Raw genomic sequence first — 13,560 nt, 5'->3', positions numbered from 1 at the left:
GAAGAGAAATTAAGTCCTGTCCTTAAATAAAGTGATGGTAGTAGTCTGCAGAATTCTCAACGAAGCCACAAGCCCTAAGCACCAGCATGTCAGATGTCTTCCTTGTTTCTGACGGTTCCGCTTAAGGCTTGGTGCTGTGACATACAGTAGTTCAATTTTCTAAAAGCTGCATAAGGGTGGTGAATGTTTCAAACATTAATGGCTGCCCAGCTAATATGAGTTTTACTACCCCAAACAAGTTTTTTTTTGGGGGGGGAGGTGTTGCAAGTCAGGAATCAGGGCGGTTCCTTTCTCAGTGTGGTTCATACTTAAGGCAATTTGGTCACTTTCTTTAGCTTTATAAGCCAGAGGGAAGGAAAAACAGTTGATTGACCACACAGATGTTAGCCCCTTTTCAAAAGTCAATTTCCAGAAGGCAAGTAGAAAACAGCTAGTTAATTACAACAAAATAAAAAATGGCTTCTGGGAATCCGCAGTGACTGAAATCTGAACAATGTAAGGAGGGGACTGTCAAATGCCTTAACAGTCCACAGGAGGGCAGCAGCACTAAGAGGATAAAGCCTGACCTTTGCAGGGCAAGCTTTCTGAATGGACAAGCCTGGGAATGAGGAAAGCAAGGCAGCTTAGGGAAAAATCTGTGCGCACTCACTCAATTTTGCAATATTTCTGGACGTCAATATACTGTGTTAAATTCTGCTCTTGAGTACAAATATATACATTTTTAGTATACAAAATTATTCATTCTTGGTTACAGTATTGCCAAGAATTAAAAAGTTTTAGAATGCCAGATTTGCCTGTTTTCCTTAGACCTAGAATGTTCTTCAACAATTTTAATTTAAATTCCTGCCTACCCCAGCTGTCTTCAGAATTCTTGTACAGGACTTTTATTATTTACTTTAAAAGAACTCCCTGTTTATTTAATGCCAACTTAAAAAATATACTATAGTCTCAAGTTAAAGAAAAAATTTGATAAAACACATTTTAAAATTATAGTCAAACTAATGTTCATCCAGTGTGGATATTAGAAAGATTGCTTCTGTTTTGTTTTGCTTTTTAAACCACAGATAGCCCCCTTTGGTTAGGCAAGAAACAGGATTTTATTCAAGTTTCAGATGTTTTTTTATATGTTTAATAAGCTGAATTGCAAAACCATGGTTATGTTTTGTAATTATAATCATTTACCGTATGTCTTTATAAGTTCATATGCAGAAGTGGACTCTGGGGCTTGAAAACTACTAATGAAGACATTCTCACACTTAGCTACATATTATAATCACTTGGGAAGCTTTAATGGATAATGATGCCTAGGTCACACTCCAAGTCAAGGACATGACAAATCTCTGAGGGGTGGGATCCAGGTATTAGTAAAAATTCCCAGGATATTCTAGTGCACAGCTGTGGTTCAGAAAGACTGAGGATGGATCGCATGGTATAGCAATGAGATTCAAATCTGGCAAGAAAGCATTTTTTTTTTTGCATAATTTGAAACAAATTCCATTATTAGCTCCATACAGAAACATGTTATGTTTTCATCGTTGGAACTTGCGATTTTACTCAGCTATAAGCATGCAATAACGTGATATGGAAGATAGGTCTTTTACCAAACACATGTACTTAAGATACTTAAACGTGGTTCTCTCAAGGCCGGGTGATCGCAAAGACTGTGAGAGCTGGGTAGAATCCCGGAAGTGCTGCATGGAGCGCGCTCTGGGAGCTGGGCCTTGAAAGATGCTCAGGATCAGACAGGAGACGAGGCGCTTCGAACAACAGAGAATTAGGATCACCGCAGAGAGTGGGGAGCAGATGGTCTAGCTGGACCGGGAGCAGGTTATCTGAAGTGTAGCAGAAAGAGGAGGCTTGGAAGCGAAAAGCTGGGATTTAGTGGTTCAAAGTCTTCGAGTATCACGAAAGAAGCTTGAACTTCATGCTGCAGGTAACACGGTGGGACTGGACACCTCTGAGCAGGGGAGGCACAGGACAGCCTCGGAGAAGAGAAGGCTGGATGTACTGCAGACTCTGAGATTGGAGGGGCAGGAGTGGTGACTGGGGGGTGGGTGGGATATTTAGAGAAGGTGGGCCTCGTTAGAAGCATACTCTTACTTCAGTTAAAACGCATTGGAAATCAATGCACCATTCCAAATGTAACTTCTCCAAAATGACATTTTATTTTTTAAATAGACTTGAAGATCCAATTCTCAAAAAAATGAACAATACAGACATCAGACCACAGGGGATACATTCTTGCAGTTTTAAGACACTTTGAACTCAAATACATGTTTCCCTTCTCATTTAAACAAACTTTCCTAGAGAAAAAGTTTCACCATATATTTAGGTAATTGACAAATTATTTGACAAATAGAACATAATTTATATTTATACACATATATCAATCTCACATATAAAAGAAAAAACTATAAAAGTCAATTTATTTTGATTAGCATAAAACTTTTGTTTGAAAAATTCCTCAGTCAGGGTTAAAAAGATAAATCATACAGTCACCCCTTGCCTCTAAGCAAGTGCTCCGTTCTTGAAAAGGATGTGAAAATGGTTATAGTGAAACTTCAACTCTGTTATTTATTTCAGAAATCCTGTTTATTTCTCCTCAAACTTATCTACCTAAAGTTCCTCACCAAAGATTACAAAGGGAAGGACCTCAAATATGTCCTTAAGGAGTAAAACAATATTTACTCTGGTCCACTTTTAATTTCTCATTTACATCCTTCTCAAGGCAATATCTCTTTGGCCCAGTTTATGCTACTACCTATACAAGTCTGAAACAACACCTAAATCTGAGTTAGAGCGGAGTCCCTCCTCTTTGGCCGCTGGTGTGAGGACAGAGAAGAGGGCTGGGCTCTGTCCACCTGAGTGTCCACAGCCACCTGAGCTGCTTTCTCTTGTCATTCCACTGCAAGCTCAGTTGTGTCCGACTCTTGCAACGCCATGGACTGTAGCCCGCCAGGCTCCCCTGTCCCTGGGATTCTCCAGGCAGGAATACTGGAATGGATTGCCATTTCCTTCTCCACATTCTGTTGTATGACCTACAGCAAATCCGCAAAGTCTGCTTTTCTGAAATATGGGGCTTCATTTTCACTCTGCCCTTCATAGATAAGGTGAGGAGCCTGCAAAGACTCTCACGCAACGTGAGGTTATCTGATGCAGCCCCGCAGACTGCTGACATTCAGGTAACATGTTTAAAGTAAGACATCTCCTTTATTAAAGCGGGGAGAGAAAACCACCTATAACCAGAATTTAGACTGGATTCCAATCCTCTTAAAGAGTGGAATTCTTTGTTAAGAAAACATCAAGCCCACCGTGTTCACTTTGGCCTGAGCTGGCATTCCTGCTACCAGAGTTGGAGCCCCCTGTTTACAGAAGCCTGAAACTGATGCTGAATTCTTTTTGATTTCTTAGGCTGGTTTATTGTTATTACAAAGGTGAAGAATGAATGCCAGACAAAAATTTTATTGCTTTTCTAAATCACCAGGAAGTTACAAATAATTTTTAAACACAGAATTTTACCCTAATACTCGTAAGCATATTTTCTAGCAATATGCTTAGTTAAGGAAGTCAAACTTGTTCAAATTCCAAATCTGCAGTGTTGTTCTTTTTACTGTCTAAGGGCTGAAGTAGTGTACATATATTTCTAAAGGCTTTTTATGATAAACATGTAAAATACATTTTGCGGGTGTTAAATAGTACTCAATAGTCGGCATTCATCTTTGAACAAAAATCCTTTCAAAATCACTTTTTAAGAAACAAAATGCAGTTTCATTTTGAATTATATTTCTCTGAGTTTGGAGATCTTATTTTTTAAAAAATTTCTTCACCTAATACAACCAAGGATGCTGTGTTGACTTGCTCTATAAATTCAACTGTTCTTCAACTGTGATTCAATTGAACACAATGTTCAATTTCAAATTCCTGCATGTTTCAGAAAAGTGTAAAGGATGGGGAGTATGTTCAAGCCACAGTAAAATACTAGCACTGCGACTTAACAGTTGCATTCATGAGACTAAAAAGAAACGAGAGAATAAACTTCGTGGATTATTCTTCACATCTGTTTTCACTGGGACATAACTGACATACAGGCATAGCTTGGAGGTGCTGTGGGCTTGGCTTTCGCCCGCTGTGTGGACGTGAGCGGCCCAATAAGGCAGGTAGGATAGATTGTTGCATTTCCCAGTTTTATGTTTAAAGTGTCCTTCAGTCGATTAAGTGTGCAGTGTTTGTGTCTAACAAAAAAGTTCAGTTCAGTCGCTCAGTCGTGTCCGACTCTTTGTGACCCCATGAACCGCAGCACGCCAGGCCTCCCTGTCCATCACCAACTCCCAGAGTCCACCCAAACCCATGTCCATCGAGTCGGTGATGCCATCCAACCATCTCATCCTCTGTCGTCCCCTTCTCCTCCTGCCCCCAATCCTACCCAGCATTAGGGTCTTTTCCAATGAGTCAACCCTTCGCATGAGGTGGCCAAAGTATTGGAGTTTCAGCTTCAACATCAGTCCTTCCAGTGAACACCCAGGACTGATCTCCTTTAGGATGGACTGGTTGGATCTCCTTGCAGTCCAAGGGACTCTCAAGAGTCTTCTCCAACACCACAGTTCAAAAGCATCAATTCTTCGGTGCTCAGCTTTCTTCACCATCCAACTCTCACATCCATACATGACCACTGGAAAAACCATAGCCTTGACTAGACGGACTTTTGTTGGCAAAGTAATGTCTCTGCTTTTAAATATGCTATCTAGGTTGGCCATAACCTTCCTTCCAAGGAGTAAGCGTCTTTTAATTTCATGGCTGCAATCACCATCAGCAGTGATTTTGGAGCCCCCCAAAATAGTCTGACACTGTTTCCACTGTTTCCCCATCTATTTCCCATGAAGTGATGGGACCAGATGCCATGATCTTAGTTTTCTGAACATTGAGCTTTAAGCCAACTTTTTCACTCTCCTCTTTCACTTTCATCAAGAGGCTCTTTAGTTCTTCTTCACTGTCTGCCATAAGGGTGGTGTCATCTGCATATCTGAGGTTATTGATATTTCTCCTGGCAATCTTGATTCCAGCTTGTGTTTCTTCCAGCCTAGCATTTCTCATGATGTAACAAAAAAGTACAAGTCTTAACTAAAAATAAGTTATCTCTAAGATTGCTAATCACCATCTGAGCCTTCAGTGAGTCATAGCAGTAACAGGAACGATAACTGAACACAGATCACCATCACAAGCAGAAAAATAATTTAAAAAATTTGAATTATTGCAAGAATTACCAAAATGTGAAACAGATACATGAAATGATCAAATGCTATCGGAAAAATGGCACCAATAAACTTGTTCATACAGCGCTGCCATAAACCTTTAATTTGTAAAAAAAAAAAAAAAAAAATGCAGCATCTGCAAAGTGCAACAAAGTAAAGAACAGGAAAATGAGGTATGCCTGTATAATGAGGTATGCCTGTACAAGTTTATGGTGTATAGCATGATTTGATAATGTATACATGTGAAATAGTTACAATACATTTCTTAACATCCAATCATTCTTATGATTAGAAATGTTAAGATCTACTCTCTTAGCAATTTGCCAGTCATTCCTTGGATCTGAGGCAGATTGGTTCCAGATCCCCCATTCCTTCTCCAGCAAATAAAAATCTGAACGCGCGAGTCCTATAATATGGCGCAGCACCAGCAGCTCTCTTTATCTGGGAATGAGGGAGTGTCAGGCTCCCCACTGTTGCACACTGTAGCATCACTAATTACGGTCACTATGCTGTACACTGTGTCTCAGTGCTTGTTTATCTTATAACCGGAATTTTGTACCTTTTGACACCCTCCATCCAGTCCCTCCACCATCCTTAGCCCCTGCCTCTGACAAGCAGAAATCTGGTTTCTTTTTCCGTGAGTGTAGATTTTTGGATTCCATCTATCAGTGAGGTCATTCAGCATTTGTCTCTTTCTGTGTGACTGATTCACTTCGTGTAATGCCTAGTTATAGAAATGCTGCTGCAAATGACAGGATTTCCTTATTTTTTATGTTGAATGGTATTCCCCTGTATGTGTATATATGTGTATGTATGTACACTTACATGTATGTGTGTATACAGATATATATATATATATATAATCTATATGTCTCACACTTTATTTACCCACTCATCTGGCAGTGCACACTGAGATTTCTTTCATGTCACGATTATTATAAATTATTCTGCAATACACAGGGAGATGCAGTTATCTTTTCCATATGGCGATTTTGTTTCCTTTGGGTATATACCTGTGGTGTAATTATGGAATCATATAGTGGTGCTTTTAATTTTTTGAGGAACCTGTATACTGTTTTCCATAGTTGATGTATGAATTTACTGTAGATCTTAACATATTAGTATAATCAAAATATAAATTGATACATAGGTTTGTGTAAAATAATTAGCGCTTCTGCACTGCTGGACTGGTAGGCTGTTTCTGCTGAGGGGTGGGTCCAGCACCAACTCTCGTTTTCCTACAAGGAAAGACAAAAAGACAGCATCAGAGGTGAACATAGTTAAGTACAGAAATTAAACTCTAGCAGCCCATTTGGAAACAATGAAAAAAAATATATTTTCAACACTAAGAGTCACTGAATGGGAAATGATTTCTTTCTTAAAAATGATTTTGTTTCTTTAAAATGATTCTTTTAAAGAAATTTCAAATGTTCAATTAGTCTCACTCCAGAAATCCCCTTCCTATATCTGCATTATACTTTTGATTCCCTCTAAAACAAGAAATAGAGCAGTTGCATATACTTAGTAAATATTTCCTTATTTTAGTTTAGGACCAGTGGGAAAGGCTAGAGAGAAACATGCATTTTCCCTAAAATGCAATCTTAATTCTGGCTCTGAGATGAAACCTTTACAGAGGTAATGATATTGAGCATGTTTAAGTTCAGTAATGCCTCATTTATCCCTCACGGTAAGGAAATCACGTGTTCTGGTTAGAGAGGCTCCTAAGTAACTAAAACTCACATCATACTGTTTTGGATAACAACAGACAGATTAATAACATCTATTATCCAAGTCCATCATTGTCCAAAGAAATACAGTGCAAGTCACATAGGTAATTTTGAATTTTCTAGAAGCTACATTTAAAAAACAAAAAGAAGCAGGAAAATTAGTTTTAATTATATCTTGCCTAATCCGGCATTCATGGAGTGCACACTTTTTGTATTAAGTCTTTGAATCTGATGTGTACTGTGCACTCAAGCTCATTTTACATAGGATGAAACAATTTTGATGTCCTTGGCAGCCACTGGCTCTGGAGCTGGAAAATGCAGTTCCACTCCCTGCTTAGGAAACTGACCACAACAGACAAAGTGAACAGTGAAAGCCGCTCAGTCGTGTCTGACTCTTTGCGACCCCACGGACTGTACAGTCCGTGGACTTCTCCAGGCCAGAATACTGGAGTGGGCAGCTGTTCCCTTCCCCAGGGGATCTTCCCAACCCAGGGATCAAACTCAGGTCTCCTGTATTGCAGGCGGATTCTTTTTAATTTATTTAATTGGAGGCTAATTACTTTACAATATTGTAGTGGTTTTTGCCATCCATTGACATGAATCAGCCATGAGTGTACATGTGTTCCCCATCCTGAGCCCCCGTCCCGCCTCCCTCCCCATCCCATCCCTCAGGGTCATCCCAGTGCACCATCCCCAAGCACCCTGTCTCATGCATCAAACCTGGACTGGCGATCTATTTCACATATGGTAATATACATGTTTCAATGCTAATCTCTCAAATCATCCCACCCTCGCCTTCTCCCACAGAGTCCAAAAGTCTGTTCTTTACATCTGTGTCTCTTTTGCAGTCTCGCATATAGGGTCATCATTACCATCTTTCTAAATTCCATATATATGCATTAATATATGGTGTTTTTCTTTCTGACTTACTTCACTCTCTATAATAGGCTCCAGTTTCATCCACCTCATTAGCACTGATTTAAATGCATTCTTTTTAATAGCTGAATAATATTCCATTGTGTATATGTACCACATCTTTCTTATCCATTTGTCTGCCAATGGACATCTAGGTTGCTTCCATGTCCTTGCTGTTATAAACAGTGCTGCAATGAACATTGGGGTACATGTTGTCCCTTTCAATTTTGGTTGCCTTGGTGTGTATGCCCAGCAGTGGGATTGCTGCGTCAGATGGCAGTTCTATTTCCAGTTTTTTAAGGAATCTCCACACTGTTCTCCACAGTGGCTGTACTAGTTTTCATTCCCACCAAGAGTGAAAGAGGGTTCTCTTTTCTCCACACCCTCTCCAGCATTTATTGTTTGTAGATTTTTTGATAGCAACCATTCTGACCAGCGTGAGATGGTACCTCATTGTGGTTTTGATTTGCATTTATCTGATAATGAGTGATGTTGAGCATCTTTTCATGTGTTTGTTAGCCATATGTATGTCTTCTCTGGAGAAATGTCTGTTTAGTTCTTTGGCCCATTTTTTGATTGGGTCGTTTATTTTTCTGGAATTGAGCTGAAAGAGCTGCTTGTATATTTTTGAGATTAATTCTTTGTCAGTTGCTTCATTTACTATTATTTTCTCCCATTCTGAAGGCTGTCTTTTCACCTTGCTTATAGTTTCCTTCGTTGTGCAAACGCTTTTAAGTTTAATTAGGTCCCATTTGTTTATTTTTGCTTTTATTTCCATTCATCTGGGAGGTGGGTCATAGAGGATCCTGCTGTGATTTATGTCAGAGAGTGTTTTGCCTATGTTTTCCTCTAGGAGTTTTATATTTTCTGGTCTTACGTTTAGATCTTTAATCCACTTTGAGTTTATTTTTGTGTATGATGTTAGAAAGTGTTCTAGTTTCATTCTTTTACAAGTGGTTGACCAGTTTTCCCAGTACCACTTGTTAAAGAGATTGTCTTTTCTCCATTGTATAGTCTTGCCTCCTTTGTCAAAGATAAAGTGTCCATAGGTGTGTGGATTTATCTCTGGGCTTTCTATTTTGTTCCATGGATCTATACTTCTGTCTTTGTGCCAGTACCATACTGTCTTGATGACTGTAGCTTTATAGTATAGTCTGAAGTCAGGCAGGTTGATTCCTCCATTTCCATTCTTCTTTCTCAAGATTGCTTTGGCTATTCAAGGTTTTTTGTATTTCCATAAAATTGTGAAATTATTTGTTCTAGTTCTCTGAAAAATACCGTTGGTAGCTTGATAGGGATTGCATTGAATCTACAGATTGCTTTGGGTAGTATACTCATTTTCACTATATTGATCCTTCCAATCCATGAACATGGTATGTTTCTCCATCTATTTGTGTCATCTTTGATTTCTTTCATCAGTGTTTTATAGTTTTCTATATTTAGGTCTTTTGTTTCTTTAGGTGATTTATTCCTAAGTATTTTATTCTTTTCATTGTAATGGTGAATGGGATTGTTTCTTCTCAAAGAACCAGCTTTTAGTTTTGTTGATCTTTGCTATAGTCTCGTTTGTTTCTTTTTCATTTATTTCTGCCCTAATTTTTATGATTTCTTTCCTTCTACTAACGCTGGGGTTCTTAATTTCTTCTTTTTCTAGTTGCTTTAGGTGTAGAGTTAGGTTATTTATTTGATTTTTCTCTTGTTTCTTGAGGTAAGCTTGTATTGCTATGAACCTTCCCCTTAGCACTGCTTTTACTGAATCCCATAGGTTTTGGGTTGTCGTGTTTTCATTTTCATTCATTTCTATGCATATTTTGATTTCTTTTTTGATTTCTTCTGTGATCTGTTGGTTATTCAGAAGCATGTTGTTTAGCCTCCATATGTTTGTATTTTTAATAGTTTTTTTTCCTTTAGTTGACATCTAATCTTACTGCATTGTAATCAGAAAAGATGCTTGAAATGATTTCAATTTTTTTGAATTTACCAAAGCTAGATTTATGGCCCAGGATGTGATCTATCCTGGAGAAGGTTGTGTGTGCACTTGAGAAAAAGGTGAAATTCATTGTTTTGGGGTGAAATGTCCTATAACATCAATTAGGTCTAACTGGTCCATTGTATCATTTAAAGTTTGTGTTTCCTTGCTAATTTTCTATTTAGTTGATCTATCCATAGGTGTGAGTGGGGTATAAAAGTTTCCCACTATTATTGTGTTACTGTTAATTTCCCCTTTCATACTTCTTAGCATTTGCCTTACATATTGTGGTGCTCCTCTGTTGGGTGCATATATATTTATAATTGTTATATCTTCTTCTTGGATTGATCCTTTGATCATTATGTACTGTCCTTCTTTGTCTCTTTTCACGGCCTTTATTTCAAAGTCTATTTTATCTGATATGAGTATTGCTACTCCTGCTTTCTTTTGGTCTCCATTTGCATGAAATATCTTTTTCCAGCCCTTCACTTTCAGTCTGTACATGTCCCTTGTTTTGAGGTGGGTCCCTTGTAAACAGCATATATAGGTGTCTTGTTTTTGTATCCATTCAGCCAATCTTTGTCTTTTGGTTGGGGTATTCAACCCATTTACATTTAAGGTAATTATTGATAAGTATGATCCTGTTGCCATTTGCTTTGTTGTTTTGGGCTCGAGTTGACAAACCTTTTCTGTGTTTCCTGTCTAGAGAAGATCCTTAAGCATTTGTTGACGAGCTGGTTTGGTGGTGCTGAAATCTCCCAGCTTTTGCTTGTCTGTAAAGCTTTTGATGTCTCCTTCATATCTGAATGAGATCCTTGCTGGGTACAGTAATCTGGGCTGTAGGTTTTTCCCTTTCATCACTTTAAGTATGTCCTGCCATTCCCTTCTGGCCTGAAGAGTTTCTATTGAAAGATCAGCTGTTATCCTTATGGGGATCCCCTTGTATGTTATTTGTTGCTTTTCCCTTGCTGCTTTTAATATTTGCTCTTTGTGTTTGATCTTTGTTAATTTGATTAATATGTGTCTTGGGGTGTTTCACCTTGGGTTTATCCTCTTTGGGACTCTCTGGGTTTCTTGGACTTGGGTGGCTATTTGCTTCCCCATTTTAGGGAATTTTTCAACTATTATCTCCTCAAGTATTTTCTCATGGCCTTTCTTTTTGTCTTCCTCTTCTGGGACTCCTATGATTCGAATGTTGGGGCGTTTAACATTGTCCCAGAGGTCTCTGAGGTTGTCCTCGTTTCTTTTCATTCTTTTTTCTTTTTTCCTCTCTGCTTCATTTATTCCCACCATTCTATCTTCCACCTCACTTATCCTATCTTCTGTGCAGGTGGATTCTTTACCAACTGAGCCACCAGGGACCTGCAAAGGGAACCAAATGTGGACCCGCTGGCTATTTACAGTGTGCCTGCCCCAGCACACCCTCGGGGTGCCTACCTCATGGAAGAGCAAACTGTGTTAATGCTGGAGACTTTAATATTTCCCTTGGGGGGAGAGGCATCACTATGAACCAGCACTGTCACAGCACAGTACCTGTTCCATAGCCATTTCCTCAGGATTATTGTGGAGAGAGATTCAATAGTTAGGCCTGATCACTATATTTTTCTGATGGAATCCTTTTTTAAAATAGAGTTATAAATAGAAATCTAATATGTGAAAAATATAAATAGCATTAATATAAAGTTAAATATTTATTTGACATAACAATGTAGATATTTGAAGATGATTAAAATGCAAAAGCGAATTACTAATTACAGCTTTGTTATATTACCTTTAGCATTTGTTAACTTCAAGTATTTACAGACACTTGAAGCTCATGGCCTGTCTGAAAACTATTTTCCTGGTTGACTTTAGCACCAAAGGCATCCTTAGAGAATCCGGCAGATACATAGTGCTGGGTAGGCCCACATGGCCATTTTAGCTGGTATGTTTTGCCTTTCCCTCTGCCCCTGTTATCAAAGACACCTCTGTGCTTTTACTACGAAGTTGCCCTTCTTATTACCCTTTGTAGAATCTGCTTCCAAACTTGTGATTATAATCTAGGGTAGTGCCTCGCATTACCAGTGGAGGGAGGCGTATCTTCTTGTCACATCTCTGCAGACACACATTCCAGCACAAAAGAACTTCCACAAAAAAATCATAATAGAATACTATCAAGCCTGGGTCCCCTGCACAGCAGGCAGATTCTTTACCATCTGAGCCACCAGGGAAGCCCAAGAGAGAACACTATGAACAGTCGTGTCAACAAATTGGACAACCCAGAAGAAATGAACAAATTTCTAGAAACACAGAGCTCACGAAAGCTGAATCAAGAAGAAATAGATAATTTGAATAGTCCTATCACTAGAAGTGAAATATAATTTGCAACTTAAAAACTCCCTTGAAACAAAAGTCCAGGACCCTATGGCTTCATTGGGGAATTCTACCAAACGTACAAAGAGCTTACACAGATCCTTCTCAAATTCTTCCAAAAGGCTGAAGAGGAAGGAGCATTCCCAAAGTCATTCCATCACCCTGATACCGAAACCAGAAAAAGGCACTACCAAAAATGAAAACTGTAGGCCAGTGTCTCTTTGAATATAGATGTAAAACTTCTCAACAAAATATTAGCAACCAAATTCAGCAATACATAAAAAGGGTCATATACCATGACCAAGTTAGATTCATCCCAGGAGCACAAGAATGGTCCAACATACTCAATTAGTATGATATACCACATCGACAACAGAAGTGAAGGAAAAAAAAAACAACACATAATCATCTCAATAGATGCACAAAAAGCATTCGATGAAATACAACATCATTATAAAAACTCTTACCAAAGTGGGACTAGAAGGAACATCTCTCAACATAATAAAAGGTACTTATGACAAACCTACAGCCAACATAATACTCAATGGTGAAAAATCGAAAGCCTTCCCACTAATATCTGGAACAATGCCCACTATCACCATTTCTATTCAATATAGTATTGGAAGTCCTCATTACAGCAATCATACACGAAGAAAAATGTATCCTAATTGGAAGCTATAAAATTGTCATTATATGCAGATAATAGTATATATATATATATATATACACTATATATAGAAAACCCTAAAGAAACCACACATAAGCTACTAGAACTGATAAATTTAGCAAGGTAGCAGGGTACAAGGCTAGCATACAGAAATGGGTTACATTTCTTTACATTAACAACAAAATATGAGAAAGGAATAGTAAAAAAGTCCCTTTTAAAATTATATCAGAAAGAATAAAATACTTAGAAATAAACCTAACCTAGTAAGTAAAAGACTTACATGCTGAGAACTATAAAACATTGACAAGGGAAACTGAAGATGATTTAAAAAGAAATGGAAAGATATTCCATGCTCTTGAATTTGAAGAATGACTGGAGCAAAGAAAACCATGCATTTATGAAAAGAAAATTACTACAAATTAGTGAAAACATTTGTTTTTTTGAAACCACACAGTCCAGTCACTCAGAACAGGACTGAGCAATAGTAAAGGAGAGGACAAAGGCTGTGGATTCCAAGTCTGGAATATATGGTAGAAGAACTGGTTGAGAAAGGAGACTGTAAGGAAAGAAAGGAAAAGGAAGGAGGTTGGACATAGAGCCCATGAGACCAAATGGGATCCTACTCTCAAATTTGAGAGCTAAGAAATAGAAAACTATAGCAGAATATTTTAACCTTTAGGA

General features: G+C 38.3%; 1 protein-coding gene across 9 annotated transcripts in view; it reads right to left on the bottom strand.

Moving 5' to 3' along the window:
* Positions 1 to 6,324: 6,324 nt before the first annotated feature.
* LOC145507858 (membrane cofactor protein-like) overlaps positions 6,325 to 13,560 on the bottom strand; it is a 102,430-nt gene continuing 95,194 nt past the window's right edge. For all 9 annotated transcript variants that reach the window (XM_081495315.1, XM_081495308.1, XM_081495311.1 and 6 more), the window contains one exon: positions 6,325 to 6,487. In XM_081495315.1, coding sequence (XP_081351441.1) covers positions 6,415 to 6,487 — 73 coding nt within the window. In that variant the 3' untranslated portion in view covers positions 6,325 to 6,414. The remainder of the gene's footprint in view (positions 6,488 to 13,560) is intronic.

Source organism: Giraffa tippelskirchi, chromosome 5 (assembly GCF_054371585.1).
Source record: "Giraffa tippelskirchi isolate mGirTip1 chromosome 5, T2T-mGirTip1v1.2.pri, whole genome shotgun sequence".
NCBI classification, from domain to species: Eukaryota; Metazoa; Chordata; class Mammalia; order Artiodactyla; family Giraffidae; genus Giraffa; species Giraffa tippelskirchi.
Note: the sequence above shows the minus strand (reverse complement) of the source record. Positions and strands in the feature narration are given on the sequence as shown.